This window comes from Onychomys torridus, chromosome 9 (assembly GCF_903995425.1).
Source record: "Onychomys torridus chromosome 9, mOncTor1.1, whole genome shotgun sequence".
Classification (NCBI taxonomy): domain Eukaryota; kingdom Metazoa; phylum Chordata; class Mammalia; order Rodentia; family Cricetidae; genus Onychomys; species Onychomys torridus.
Window position 1 is genome coordinate 51294401 of NC_050451.1, and position 15718 is coordinate 51310118.

The following is a 15718-nucleotide window of genomic DNA, read 5'->3' on the forward strand; positions in this document are numbered from 1 at the left end:
TAGCATGTTAATATGGGTCATAAAAAAGCAGATGTCACATATGCATTGAAATACAGACTGTAACAAATTTAAAACCTTACCACAAACATTTCATTGGACCAGAAACTCTATGAATACAACATAATACCTTTTTACATTAGGATCTGCATTCAATATAACCTTGTTTGAGATCAGACTTTATCAATTCTGGATTAACAATAAAAGTTAGAATAAATAGAAGTATTTTAAATTAAGACCTTTTACTATTTCATTTAGTCCCATTTTTCTGAATATTGATATCTTCTTTTTCTAACTTACTGGTCAAAAATTCAAACTTTTACAATTGTAAAAGTACATAAATGACCATGAACTATCACAATTTAGGCATTACCAAAGACCATGAAAATTATTTTTTGCTAAATCCTGGCAATCCAAAAGCACTAAACCTTGCCATCTCATGAACACAGCCTTGGTAATCCCCCGCTGTCTTACAGCCTAACTCTGAGTACACAATCATCTTAACTTTCTAATTTAAAATAATTGTTTTTAACTTTGAAATAATTGCTTTTGGAGTTCTTAATCTTGTTTATGTTTTCTAATATCTAACAAGACTCAAAAGCTTTAAGATGAAAAAAATATTTTAACAAACCAACATCAGTTTTGTCACTCATTAACCATAAACAGTACCACCTAACGGGCAATATTACAATTTTTTGCTCACATACTTAAAACTAGTAATAAAGTGTTGTAGAAAATATAATCCTTGTCAGGACCTTTACCACAGCACCATACTGTATTTGGGCAAACCAAACTGATGGAAAAGATTCCATAGTCTTTTAAGGTACACATTTCAGAAAAGACAAGTATATGAGGATTAGACTACATTTTCATTATGAAAAAGTCACTAATCTGACAATTAAGAGGTCTTTCAACATACAACTGTATCTGATAAGTAATCAAATTTCAAATAGCATGTCAAAAATACCCTTCATCTTAAAAAAAGTAATTCATAGGCTTATCGTATTAATAGCTTTTGTCACACAAATCTACAAAAAGGGAACATTTTACACTTGGACTCCTTGGACAATGTTATCTTCTAACCTTGCCCATTCTAACCATCACCAATGTAAATTCTAAAATATACAGTCCTGGAAATAGACAGATCTGAGATTCCCCAAAGACTGAAGATGCTTCTTATTCTGAAATTCACAACCGTGTTTGCATGTGTCTACTGGTATGAAACTGCTTTTGAAAAGATAATGAAGATTTCAAGAAAGACTTCAGTAAAGTTTTTTTTTTTAAATATATTTTTAGAACAACATATTGAGACTCAAAATTAAAACCAAAAATATGTTCCCTACAGCAAAAGTTGAAACTTCAGCAGAAGTAATGGATAGCTTGTAGGGCAGGGGCACACAGTACACCAGCGATTTTGGGTTTGGTCAGTTTCAGAACAGAAAGCTTTCATCCTGATAAGTGTTTTCCTTAATAATGAGGATGATGAGCCTCATCAACCGAGTTTCTACCACATGCCAGGTAGTTATTTTGCCAGGCTGATCTTTTTTTTATTTTTATTTTATTTTGTTTTGTTTGTTTGTTTGTTTTTTGCCAGGCTGATTAACAAACATTATTTCTAATCCTTACAAAACTTTCAAGACTGGTACTGGCAACACTTTGTGAACGAGAAAGTTAAGAATTAAAGGACTTGTCAAAACATAAGCTAGAGCCGGGGGCAGTGGTTAACGCATGCCTTTAACCCCAGCACTCAGGAGGCAGAGGCAGAGCCAGGTGGATCTCTGTGAGTTCAAGGCCAGCCTGGGCTACAGAGCGAGATCCAGGAAAGGCTCAAAGCTACACAGAGAAACCCTGTCTCAAAAAAACCGAAAAACAAACAAACAAACAAACAAAAGCTATTAAGTGGGACAGACAGAACAGCAGATAGATTTGTTTTTGTTTGCTTGGGATTTTGGTTTTCTGTATCACTGTTCTGGAGTGGAGAAGCAGAATTAAACCAAAGTTAGGCTCCCATTATTTCAGTTTTTAAAATCTAGAAGGAAATTAACAAAATTATATTTCAGTAATGAAGTGGGTTGCACATTACTCAACCTTCACCATAGTCATCTATGGTGAGCTCGTGTATTTAATTTTCCTAGTGGAAATGCAGGATGAGAGGCTATAAAACCTGCCAGGAACTCACCAGTGTAGTAGAAATCCATAAGCCAGTCACATTTTCCTGACTCAAGACATGAGGTTTAAATATTTTCAAAGCCATCTTACACAAAAAGAAAGCATGACAGTTAACCGATTACAAAGATGTACAGGGAAGTTATTATTGGAGCCCTATTACTGGCTGGCTCAAATGGAAAGATCAACTAATTAACTGACAAATTATTAGCTGTGTGTTAACTACCTAAATCAGAAAATAAAGTGTTAAAATGTGGAAACAAAAATTCTATTAACTACATACATACCTTGGCCTAGAAGACAGAGAGATGACTCAGCAGATAGATCATACACATATCAAAACAAACTAAATTGCAAAATTTATATTATAACCTTGTCCTTAAAAATGTCATAAAATCCTATCAATCACTCCTTATACTGTATCCTTTTTTCCAAACCAGAAAGGAAAAACTGAACTGAAGCTAATAAGGTAACAAACAATATTTGGATAAAATGTTACAAGAAAGGTTAAAGTAAGCATTTCAACTTTTCTGAGCCTTTCTTCTATAAATTTAAGAAGATACACTAAACCACAAAAAAAAATAAAGAAAGAAAGAAAAAAAGATAAGTTGCCAGATGAAACTCTGCTCAAGAGCATATATAAAAATACACTAGCCGGGCAGTGGTGGTGCACGCCTTTAATCCCAGCACTTGGGAGGCAGAGCCAGGTGGATCTCTGTGAGTTCGAGGCCAGTCTGGGCTACCAAGTGAGTTCCAGGACAGGCACCAAAACTACACAGAGAAACCCTGTCTCGAAAAACGGAAGAAAAAAAAAAAAATTCACTAACCTTCAAGTTCAGGATTTGTGTTTTGAAGTTCTAGCCCAATAAAAATGTTGGAGTAGAAAAGATAAATAATAAAAAAAACTAAAGCAGGGGCTGAGGATGTAGCTCAGTAAAGCCTTGCATTCAACTTCTGGTACCACATAAACCCAAACCCACATGGTAGAACACAGCGCTCAGCAGTGCAGGCAGACAGGATCAAGAGTTCAAGGATAGGGCTAACAAGATGAATAGTAGTTAGGAACCCCTGCTCTTTGCAGAGGGCCTCAGGTGGGCCTCGGCACCACAACAGCAGTTTAGGGGATCCAAAGCCAAGACACTAGGCATAAATGTATATGTACACATATAGGCAATAGCAAATAGGCACAAAATAAGTTCAAGATCATCCTCAGTTACATAGTGGCTTCAAAGCCAGTCTGGGATACTTGAGACTTTGACTCCAAAAAAGGGGGGAGGGGAGAACCAACTCCTACATGTTTTCCCTCTAAATTCCAAAGGTCTGCTTTGTCCCCCAGTACATAATAAATAGAATTTACAATGTAAAGCAAAACAAAACCAGAAACTCTTCTGTATCATGTTTATAATCAATGTAACATGCTTAAATAACATAATTTAAGCTAACAAAAATTAAGTTTATATTAGTAAATCAATTTTGTAAAATGGAAGAAATGGAGTCATTGTATGAGCTTTCTGTCATTTAAAGAAAATACCTAAAGTCAGGTGTGGTGGCACAAGCTTTTAACCCCAGCACTCAGGAAGCAGAGGTGAGTGGGATCTCTGTGAGTTTGAGGCCAGCCTGGTCTACAGAGTGAGGTCCAAGACAGCCAGGGCTACACAGAGAAACTGTCTCAAAAAAACCAACCAAACAAACAATGATGTCCTTTGGGTGTCATTTTTTTTCATTTCCTTCTGAAATGTCAAAAGTAACTTTTTAAGTGTTTGGAAAACAGATTTACAGCATAAAAAGATACTATAGCCAGTTTTTGTTTTGTTGTTGTTGTTTTTTGTTTTTTTTTTTTTTAAGAAAATATATGATCCTGAAAGCTCCTTAAAAATCAAACCTGTAGGAAAAAAAAAAAAAACCAAGGGCATTATGGCTTCTGTCATCTCTGACCAGTCAGCTAAACTCATAAACAGCTTTTATTCTACACACTGATTTAAAAATGTCTTCCCAGCCGGGCAGTGGCGGCGCACGCCTTTAATCCCAGCACTAGGGAGGCAGAGGCAGGCGTATCTCTGTGAGTTCAAGGCCAGCCTGGTCTACAAAGCGAGTTCCAGGAAAGGTGCAAAGCTACACAGAGGAAACCCTGTGGGGGGGGGGGGGGGGTAATGAGTTCAAGGCCAGCCTGTTCTATAGAGTGAGTTCCAGGACAGCTAGGACTACACAGAGAAACCTTCTCTTGAAAAGCAAAGCAAACAAACAAAACATGTCTTCCCAATATTTGACTCCTGCTTCCACTGAATGTATTTCTGTAAAAACACAAGCTCATACTAATCAACTGCCATTAGGACAACTTCAGCAGAGAATGTTCTCACGCCTGCTTCTCTAGGATGAACTAAAATCCAAGGGGGAAAAAAAATCTCAACATGCTAACAGATTTCAAAGCATGTAATAACAGGACTCAACATTAAAACCCACTGGATTTTTATAACTCTAATTTCAAATAAGGGAGGTAAAACACTAAACTAGATGTAAAGCACTGTACAGACCAGGCTGGCCTTCTTGCCTCTGTTGGGACTAGAGTTTGGCTTGTGCCACCAAGCCCATTTTCCTGGATGTCTTTAAAGTTTGTTTGTCCCTAACTAAGCACTATGGACACTTTAAATATAAATCAGATTTAAGCCTCTCATTCATTCTCTAACAGTATGGGTACATCGTTGCTTATTCAGAATAAGCAGCAGAGACACAGGGTGACAATGCCATTGGCTCAGTATTATACAGAGGTTCAATGACAAAGTCAAGACTGGGCAATCCATTTCCAGCTACTGCTCTTCTCTAAAACAATACTTTTATGGGGGAGTCCTCCCCTCACCACAAATCATTTAAATGCTTTTGATAAGGACTTATCAAAAGACTATCCAACAGTGCTGGGCAAACTGGACAGCCTCATGCAAAAAAATTGAATCCAATATACATAAAAATCAGCTCAAAATAGATAAAAGGCCTAAATGTGTTCTAAAACTATAAAAGAAAAGCTTCAATAATGCTAGATTAAGTAAACCTTTTTAGATATGAAAAAGTACAGGAAAAAAATTACATAAATTCTGAGCACCAAAAAACATAATCAACAGTATAAACATATAATCTACAGAATGACAGAAGAGGTGTGAATTGTATGATAAAAGAGTTTATAACCAAAACATATAAAGAACCCCAAAGGGCTGGGAAGGTAGCTCAGTCACAGAGTACTACTAGCCTAGGGTGTGTTCAACTCCCAACACTTTGAACAACACAAAAACAACAACAAAAACTCCAGTATGTGTCTTGAGTCCATGTTTAACTCAAGACTTTAAGTACACATCTCCAAAGACTGTATATATATGGCTAACCAGTGCATGAAAAGATGCTAAATATAAACAATAATTCAAAAAAATGCAAATCAAAGCAATGGTTATCTTCTCAAATCCATTAAGATGGCTAAGGCAAACTTGTGGAGTCTGTGTAGGTCAGCAGGACATAGGAAGCATAATCTTTTGTGTATGTACTATTGCTGAAATGTAAAATGGTGCAATTACTATGTAAAAGAGTATGGTGAGGGGCTGGAGAGATGGCTCAGTGGTTAAGAGCACTGACTGCTCTTCCAGAGGTCCTGAGTTCAATTCCCAGCAACTACATGGTGGCTCACAACCACCTGTAATGAGATCTGGTGCCCTCTTCTAGCCTGCAGGGAAACATGCAGACAGAACACTGTTATGTATAATAAATAAATCTTTTAAAAAACAGAGAGAGTATGGCGAGCTCCTCAAAAAAAAAAAAAAAAAAAAAAAAAGAATTTACTATTCTATTTCAACATTTATATCCACAAGAAATGAAAGCACTCTTAAAGAGATGCTTACCTACATACATAAACTGTGGTATTATTCCTGATAGTCAAGAAAATTCTGACAAAAATTCTACACACTATAATGTGGATGTACTTTAAGGATTAGGCAAATAATCCTTAGTCATAAAACAACAAGCATGGGCTGGAGAATTGACTCAGTGGTTAAGAGCATTTATTGTTCTTGTAAAGTAAAAGTACCCTGGTTTGACTCCCAGCCCCAACATGGAGGATCACCACTTCTTCAGGTACCAGGCATGCATGTGGTGCACAGATGTATGTGCAGGCAAAAGCATTCACATAACTAATATAAGTTTAACCAGGCAGTGGTGGCACATGGCTTTAATCTTAGCACTCAAGAGGCAGGACAGGGGCAGAGGCAGTTTGATCTCTGTGAGTTCGAGACCAGCCTGGTCTACAAAGAGAATTTCAGGAAAATCAGAGCTGTTACAAAGAGGAAACCAAAACAAACAAACAACAAAAAACCCACTCATCCCCTCAGTATCCACAAAAAGTTGGTTCATGGTTGTCCCTAAAAGATACCAAAATCCAGATTCTCAAGCACTCTATATAGTGTTTCTCTATAACCTACACATAACCTCTTACATACTTTTTACATCATCTCTATGTTATTTAAAATACCTAATGCAATCTTTTTTAAAAAGATTTATTTATTATGTATACAGTATTGTTCTGCCTGCATGCCTGAAGGGGGCACCGTATCCCATTACAGATGGCTGTGAGCCACCATGTGGTTGCTGGGAATTGAACTCAGGACCTCTGAAAGAGCAACCAGCTCTTAACCTCTGAGCCATCTCTCTAGTCCTACCTAATGTAATCTTAATGCTATGTAAAGAGTTGTATTTAGTGGACAGTGACATAGAAACAAGTCAGTACAGATGCAGGATTTGTTCAGATAGTTCTGATCTGTGGTTGGCTGAATCCATGGATAAGCAAGCCCACAGATGGAGGGTTCATCTATGTTGTGTGATAAGGAATACACAGTAGTGTAACTATTATAAAAAAAAAAAAAAAAAAAAAAGCAGGAAATAGAAAAAGCATCCTCAAGGGAATATAGGGAATTTGAGTTATTAATAGGTAAAGTTTTAATTTTCTAGGTACTGCTTTTATAAAAATGTGAATATACCTAATACCACAGAACTGCACACTTAAAAATGATGAAGATGGAAAATTTTGTTTTCTACATCTTAATTTTTTTTTTAAATAAGGGACTTATGGATGGAAAGATGACTCAGCAAAGAAAGGCGCGCACCGCCAAACCTAAGAACCTGAATTTGAGCACAGGACCAGCGTGGTGGGAGGAGAACCACTCTCACAAGTTATCCTCTATTTCACACATGCACTATGGCATGCTATACCTCCCCACACACAAATGTCATTAAATCTTTTTAAATGAAACTTATTTTAATTATGGGACTTACAATTTTTACAACAGTGTCGACTGACAAAGGGTGTACCTCTGTAGCAGCACCTTTGTCTAGCATGCACAAGGATCTGGGTTTCATATCCAACACCACACAAAGACTAACTATTCACTATTGTTTCAGGTCACATTTCAGCACTGTAGTATATGCAGTATACAGGCAAGTTTAATAATCTCCTTTCACTTGAAAAGGTTATTAATATCTTAATAAATACTGAAGAACTTGCTGATAATCTAAGGGGAAAGAAAAACCAAAAACTCAAATAAGAACCACCTTTTTACTAATTCACTAATTAGTATTAGAAGAAAAGCCTGGTCAGGCATGGTGGTGCAGCCTTATAATCCCAACACTCAGAAGTTCAAGGCTGGTCAGTCTATACAGTGAGTTCCAGGCTAGCAATAGCTATAATGAGGCCAGCTCAAAAAACAGAACATCCAACTCATCTCACACCAAAACCATCATTGTCAAATGGCGTAACTACTCTCATTTAAAATCCTCAAAGCAATAAATATTTTTCTTTTTAAAATGCACAGTGGGTCAGGCACCATTCTAAACAATCCAATCACTGCTACTATACTGAAGAATGAAATAGAGTCAGCCAATGGAAACAATCATGATGTGCAGGCCAGACTCAGATTCAGCCCCTAAACCTAACTTTAAAAAAAGAAAAAAAAAAGAAAAAGGAAAAAAAAAAAATGCTGGGCTGCAGAGATGGCTCAGCGGTTAAGAACACTGGCTGCTGGCTGTGCCAGGGATTGGTGGCGCACGCCTGTAATCCCAGCACTTGGAAGGCAGAGGCAGGCAGATCTTTGTGAGTTCGAGGCCAGCCTAGTCTCCAAAGCGAGTTCCAGGAAAGGTGCAAAGCTACACAGAGAAACCCTGTCTCGAAAAACCAAAAAAAAAAAAAAAAAAACCCACACTGGCTGCTGCTTTTCCAGAGGTCCTGAGTTCCATTTCCAGTAACCACATGGTGGCTCACAACCATCTGTAATGAGATCTGGCGCCCTCTTCTGGTCTGCAGGAAGGCATTAATGCAGATAGAACACTATACATAATAAATCTTTTTTTAAAAAATGCTACAAATATTGAAGAAAAAAAACACAATATAAAAACATGTCAATCTATATAATAAAACTTTGCAATGTGTCTACATTCCTAATTGTATCTACTTGAGCTTATTTTCAGATTCTCAAAGGATCAACATAATTTTGAAACTATTAACATGTAGACGAAAACTTTCAAATTTATCTGCAATAAGCAATTTAATAAGATGCTGGGTTTTGCGGGGGGGGGGGGGGTCTGGTTTGGTTTGGTTTGGTTTTTTTTCTTTTGGTTTTGAGACAGGGTTTCTCTGTGTAGCTTTGCACCATTCCTGGAACTCGCTTTAGAGTCCAGGCTGGCCTCAAACTCACAGAGATCTGCCTGCCTCTGCCTCCTCCTGAGTGCTGGGATTAAAGGCGTGGGCCACCACCGCCTGGCTAAGATGCTGCTTTTAAAGATAAAGGATGACTGAAGGTTCCCACTCATGGTTCACACTCATCTACAACTGTAGAAATACCACCAAATAGTACTGGTCACCAAATATTTAAGAGGATCTTCTACATAGGCAATTTGTTAGTGGAATATCCAAAGGTGCTTGAGAAAACCATTTAAGAATATTTTCTGCTCAGCTATTTTAACCTTACAATTTTAAGTATCCTAACTAATTAAGAATGCCAAATTAATAAAGGCAATATGGAAACTAGTGTTCTTGCAATTGATTATATAAAATCATCTATGAATCTGTATGTATACAGGAAAAGGTTATTTATGTAAATATACCAATAAATACATGTACATTTAACCCATATTTAGGAAAGTAATTTTTTCATATATAAGAAATAAATATAAGAAATATATATATGAAAATAAAACTATATTAAGATGTATAGATGGTCTATAAAACTAACATGTCTTCCAGCTAACCCACCTTTTCTCATTTCCTTCAACTACTGAGACTATATCCAGTATTCCTATTATTCAGTATGAAATACTTAACGTACAAAAATATTAAGGTTAGAGATCCTACGAAGTTCTTTTCCAAATATCGAAATGATACTTAAATTTTCAATCATCCAAAATTCTGGTAACTTTTGTATAAATAGGAATTATAGAATATTTAAGTGAAGAAAAATGGTTTTATGATGAAAAATCCAGAAGCATGTCTTCTTCCAAATAAAATTTACTCAAAAATTTTCCATTTATTGAGAAATTGTAGCATCTTAATTATTTTAAAGCTAGTTTCACTATGTGCAAATTCAGGATTAACATTGCTTCCTGAATCTTAGCTGATTCACAAAAATGACTGAGAGGTATTATCCTTCCTTGTTGCAAATTAATAAACCCTGGTCAGTAAGAACATCTCAAAACACAAAAGCTCTGCCTTCAACTTTAAACTTCCTAGAGAGTAAGTACACAAGTGCCCTGGATCTCTCCTAAAGGACTTCTTCCTATGTTTTAAGTATGTAGTTGAAGGTGGATATATCCAAATGCCCTTCCCTCTTATGAAATGTCACACAGAAAAACAGGAAATTGATAGCTCTATAACACATAACCTGACAACAAAATAAAGGAACTTAATAGCAAGTTTCAAATGTGTCTTTAACTCGGCAAAGTTTGATTAAAATCGTAAACGATAGTAGAAAATAGCACTACATACAACAAAGGAGTAAGACGCTCTTACAGAGACAGGCCAAGTGGCAAAGGAGCAGCAAAAAAATAAATAAATAATGTGTTAAATATTTGCTAATTAAAGGATGGAAAAGCTTTTCAGGGAAGTCTAGTTTATATGTATGTAATGCATACTTTAAATGCTTGAGGACTAAATCCAACCATTTCTAAAGATGGTTAAATGTTTCAACGTTATCCCCCAAATGAGGCACATAGCTAGCTTGTGAAGTCACAGGAAGAACTGCCCTGAAATGTTCAAAATTCATGACAACTGGGCATTATGGAACTTGGGCAAAGTATACAATATATATTCCTAAATGTAGCCTTATGGTAATAGTGCTTTGCATACGGAATTCCTTGGGTGTGATATTGCTCCTTGTGTGGTAGCACTACATATTCTTTGGCAGCTTGTATTTCTAGGATAGCAATATTTATAATGGATCACCTCACATTTCTTTAGTGAATGACTGTTTTGATTTAAAGCTCTTGCTCATCCTCACAGATGAGAGGGACTTTGGGAAGGTTCAGGAAGACAGGCAAACTTTCATGTTTCACAGAAAGCATTTTCCCAAGGGTTTGGAAATTTTAAACTTTAAGAATTCTGAATCTGCCATTAATTTCAGACTTCCTTGCAGTAACTTCTAATAGTATATGCTTCAAGAGACATCTGAATGTAGTCAACCAATTACTGCACTCCTGACAAGTCTTACCTTTCCAAGTATACAATGTGGGTTAGGATAGATCCTAAACAGTCATTTCCTCTAATGTCTTTACTAATATAGAAGCAACTCCCACGTCAACCAACAGCTGTGATCCATTGCAAGAGTTGCATATGTGCCTACAGGTAACGGAGCTTCAGACTGGTGTGTATCTTCCCTTTTATGTCTTTTATGAACTTTTGAGGGACTGAAACCAAATTCATGTCAACTTTCTAGCCAAGAACTTAAATCCAAACTCTGAATATAAATACATTTAGAAGGGGGAAATAGGGATATAAAAATCATACACCTTAGGTGTTTAGAACTGTGTGCACACTGTATTTCAACCCCGTCATGTTTTGTACTTCCATTCCACGTTGCATATGTTTTGACTGGATTGTGTTTTCACACACGTAAATAAAAACAACTCTTTTCTACCTTAGTGGTCAACCTACCTGCCCATAGTTGTCTATGCCAGTCACTAATCTATTTAAATTTAACAAATCAAAAGCTGTCCTTAGGGACTGGCCAAGGGTCGTAAGTCCTTCTGCCTGAAGGTTTTTCAGTTCGTTCATAAACGTTGCATGATTTTCCTTCCATCCAGCCTGAAAAGAAAGATGTGAGAATTTTTTTTTTTTTTTTCATCATTGGAAGCCACGAGCACCCATGGACACCGATCATAATGTGATGTCCACCAAGCAGGTATGCCACTTGGGGTTTGTTAACTTCGCTTTCGGTTGATACGGCTTGGGTGACACGCTATAACCGTTGTCTCTGGTGAGGAAAGGAAACCGTTCCAAAGGTGGCCAAGAACGAACCTGCCTGCCCTCCGCCTTCTGGTAAGTAACCACAGTCTTAACACTTCAATAACTTCCCTGGGACATTTGCTAACATAACATCCCGCAAAAACGGTGCGTAAGGGGTGGTGGGTGTTGCGAAGGTACGAGTGGAAGGCAGATGGCAGCAGGACTTCTTAAGTGGACCACAGCCGTCCCACCAATCGGTGGCCTTCCTAGTGTCCACTCTGGGATGACCAAGTCTCGAAGCCCCCCCCCCCCCAACCGAACCCCCACCCTTCCTGGCTTTCCCAGCCAGCTCGGCTGATTGCCTTCGAATGCAAACCCGGGCTTAGGCAAGGCTGGGCCCGGCTGTCACTCGGGCTAACTTGAATAAATATCCCCCACAGTTCATTGCTGCCGCTCACGCCGCGGAGGGGAAATGTCGGCCATGTTGATCGTAGCGCCGCCGCCGCCAGGCCGAGCCGGACCCGGAGGGGACGGCGGTGGCGGCGGGCCACAAACTGCCACCACCGCGCCGGCGCTCCCGGGCCGGGGAGGGGTGGGAGGCGGCAGGGGTTCGGGACCTGGAGGCGGGAGCCGCGGTGGGGGAGGGGAGCATAATGGAGAAGGGGGGCGGGGAGGGCGAGCGAGGAAGGAGCAGGGCAGGCAGGCAGGGAGGGAGGGAGGGAGGGAGGCAGGGGGGAGGAGGGCGAGGGCTGTTACCTTGATAGCATAGGGCGGCTCTTCGAAAGTGACCAGCATATACCTGTCTCCTCTGCTGGCAGGGTCCCGGGCACGGAGCTGCGGGCCAGGGTGGGGACAGGAAGGAGAGAGGGAAGCACAGAGGCGAGGTTACCAGTCGCAGAAGGGTCCCCCGGCCGCCCCCATGGCACCGCACACGCAGGGCCGCCCCTCCGCCGAATCCCCCCCGCACCCACACGAGCCCCACATGGGCCAGGCCCGGCGGAGCCCGCTCCCAGCGCCCGCCCGCTCGCCCGCCCGCCCGCCCGCGCGGTGGGGGAGGGGGTCCCCGCGGCGCCCGCAGTGGCCCCGCCGCCCCCCGCCCTAACCCCCCGCGGGCCACCGGGTCGGGGTCGCCGCCGGGGCTCGGTCAGTCGGTACCTTCATGAAGGTCTCTACCGCGCCTTTGGCCGTGTCCAGGTAGGTGGTGCCCAGATGGCTGCGCTGGTTCATAGAGGCAGACGTGTCTATCAGGAACAGTAAGATGGGCATAGTGCTGGCCGGGGACACCGGGGCCCGAGGTGGTGAAGAGATGGCAGAGGTGGAGGCACCGGCGGCGGCGGCGGCGGCGGCGGCAACCGCCGCTACGCGGGGCGGGGAACGCGGCCCCCGGGAGGAAAACACCGGCTGTGGGGAGTTTCTCCCCCGATAGTTGAGAGGAAACTCCCCAGCCCGGGTCCTCCCGGTCGTACCCCCGCCTCCGGCCCGTCTGCCCCGCTGGGGCGGCCGCACGGACGTCTGTGTCCGTCCGTCCCCCGCTGCCTGGGGGGTCCCGTCCCCACTCCCGGCCCCTGTGTGTGTCCCCGCGGGAGACGGGCCCAGTTCCCCACCCCACCCCCAGTGCAGGGAGTGGGGACCAGGGACCTGGCGAAGAGGGGAGTGGGCTGAGGGGAGATGGGCCCTGGGGCTGTTGGGAGAAGTTTCAGGGACTCCCTCCGCACCCCAGCGGTGTCACCACTTTCTCAGCCCCTCTCGCTACTGAAGCGCTTTTCTCTCTCACTCTCCGGTTTTAACTCGGGCAGGGGCTACGTAGGCCCCGCCCCTGACACGTACCCGCGTCACGTGACGCAGAGGCCCGCCGTTCTACTGGCTGGTCCTCGGAGCCTTATTAGCATATTCAAACAGCAGCGGGGCGGGGGAAGCTTGGAGGCCGACTTAGAGGACAGTTATTGAGCACGCGCGGAGGCGGGGCCCCGGGTGCGCGCTCGAGCCAGCGCCAGGGGCGGCCCGGGGGCCGGCGGCCCGGGAGGCGGGCTCCGGGAAGGGGCGGGGACAGGCCGCGGAAGCACCGCGGGTGGGGGCGGGGACTGGGTTGGCGGGCGCAGGGCGGCCGCGGCTGTAGGCGTGCGTGTCAGGGCGGCCGGCCTTTTGGGCTGTGCTCGGTGACAGGGTCGGGAGAAGGGAAGTGGAAGCCGCCCTCGGCCTGTGGGCGAGGGCTCTGCGTCGTGATTTGAGAGTGCAGGGCTGAGAAGAAGAGGGGAACTGGCGAGGGAGAGGGGTCCGTGCAGGCCCACGCGGCGGTAGCAGGGACGACCCGGGCGGGGGAGGGGGAAGTGGAAGGTTGTTTATGACCTGGTACTAATCCCCGCCGGTCGTTCGGCTGCGGCTGCCGCCGATCGGAGGGACCCACGGAACAGGCAGGCGGTCCTGCCTGGAGTGCCTCACCCAACCCTGCAAAAACACGAAGGGGAACTCGTGTGGACGAGGAGAACGGCTGCCCTCCCCAACCAAGTTACCCCTTCAACTCGTGTAGGGCACTCGCCTAGGTTCCGAAAGGAAAAGGGGCTTGCCAAGTCCTAATCCACCGCCCGCGTTTTAAAATGGAAAGGATGACCACGTTGCGCAGGTGACCCAGAGAATAGGTTTCCCGGAAAGCCGCCTTTCAGTCCCTGCCAGTATTGTGTCCGAAAACATTTCTCTGCCCATGTCACATTACCTGAAGTCTTCGGTCTGCGCCCGCGAGTCCGAAGGATTGTTCTCAAATGTAGTTGGAAAACTGCAAGACGCTGCCTGATAGACAAGTTGAATTTGGGACATAGAGGCCTTGTTAGACTGTAGGTATTTATAGGGCCTCTCCCACCGGCCCTGCATTTCCGGATTTTCTCTATGCTGAGATTCTGGGCTGCTGGGCAACTAAGTGGCATGCTTGTGGCACTTTTTTTTTTTTTTTTTTAAATATCTGCCTTTGTTGTTTGAGCTTTTCCTAATATTTCAAGGGAAAAAAGTTTTTAATTTATCAACAATAAATTGTAGTGTACTGTTTTGTGGGAATGAACCATGGGAGAGGCATGAGATTGTTAGAGGTTAAGACTATAAAAAATGATGAGCCAACAGCCAGTATTTGCTGCAGACTATGTTATGCCTAGGGCTGGTGGGAATTAATATATGAAAAAATGAGGACCTTGACTTCAGAGTTTGTGGTAGTGTAAGAAAATATAAAGACATTGAAAATCAGAAAATGATTACCATGATTTGGGAAGAAAAAGAAACCTGTCCAACTGGAGGTGATAGTAGTTTCCAAGGTTTGTGTTTAGCACTTCTTGAGAGTCTAGATCCTAATGAGGGATCGATGACAAGTTGTCTTCACAGCCATGCTGTTTTTCTTTTTACCAGGCCTTTCAGGTGTGTGGGGGTCCTACCTGTCTGAAAACAGACTCCTTTAGAGCCGTAAGAATGTCTTTGCTGTGTATTGTGGAATAATATGAGTCCTGTATGAGTTAAAGAAGCAGCGGTTGCTGGTGAAAAGAAGGGAGAAGAGGAAGAAAAAAAACAAGAACAGGCCACTAAAAATGGAGGAAGGTAGAACAGCATTGCTGATAGCCAGGCCCAGATAACAGAACATCTTTAGTCCAGAGAGGATTTTCCTACTCTATATTAGGTCAGTTGTGTTGGGAGGTACGAAAACAAAACCCTGTTTGCAGGAAATCAAAGGAGCCTGCTGATGTAACACTGCAGCTTGTACAGTTATTTGAAATTCCTTTCCAGTAGACCCATGGCGGTTCCTCCCTGACCCAGTGCTGTGGACAGGCTGTCCTACTAGCCTCCAGGCTTGTCCTGGAGGTGTGTGGTGGAGGCAGATTCAAGATGAGGGGAGCCAAGTCCAAAGAACTAACCTGAAGCAAATAGCCAGAACCCTTGCTTGTGATGGCACTGGGGACCAAAGATCAGGTTTTCAGCCCGGAAGTTCTAAATGACAAGGCCATCAAGCTGAACAGGAAAAAGAGAGGCAATAGATACACAGTCAGAAACCAGGAAACGGTCACAATCAGTCCTAAGACAAAATGGTGAAGTGGGCCACCTTTATTCTGAAGTGACTCCGGT

At 42.5% G+C, this 15718-nt stretch overlaps 1 protein-coding gene across 3 annotated transcripts in view; it reads right to left on the reverse strand.

Moving 5' to 3' along the window:
* The window catches only part of Ints6 (integrator complex subunit 6), an 81868-nt gene extending 68378 nt beyond the window's left edge, over positions 1-13490 (reverse strand). For 2 of the 3 annotated variants that reach the window (XM_036199050.1, XM_036199048.1), the window contains exons 1-3: positions 12779-13490; positions 12380-12457; positions 11333-11482 (exon numbers count right to left, since the gene is read on the reverse strand). In XM_036199050.1, the coding sequence (XP_036054943.1) occupies positions 11333-11482; positions 12380-12457; positions 12779-12889 (339 nt within the window). In that variant the 5' untranslated portion in view covers positions 12890-13490. The remainder of the gene's footprint in view (positions 1-11332; positions 11483-12379; positions 12458-12778) is intronic. The other variant, XM_036199051.1, reaches the window with a different exon arrangement.
* Positions 13491-15718: the final 2228 nt, after the last annotated feature.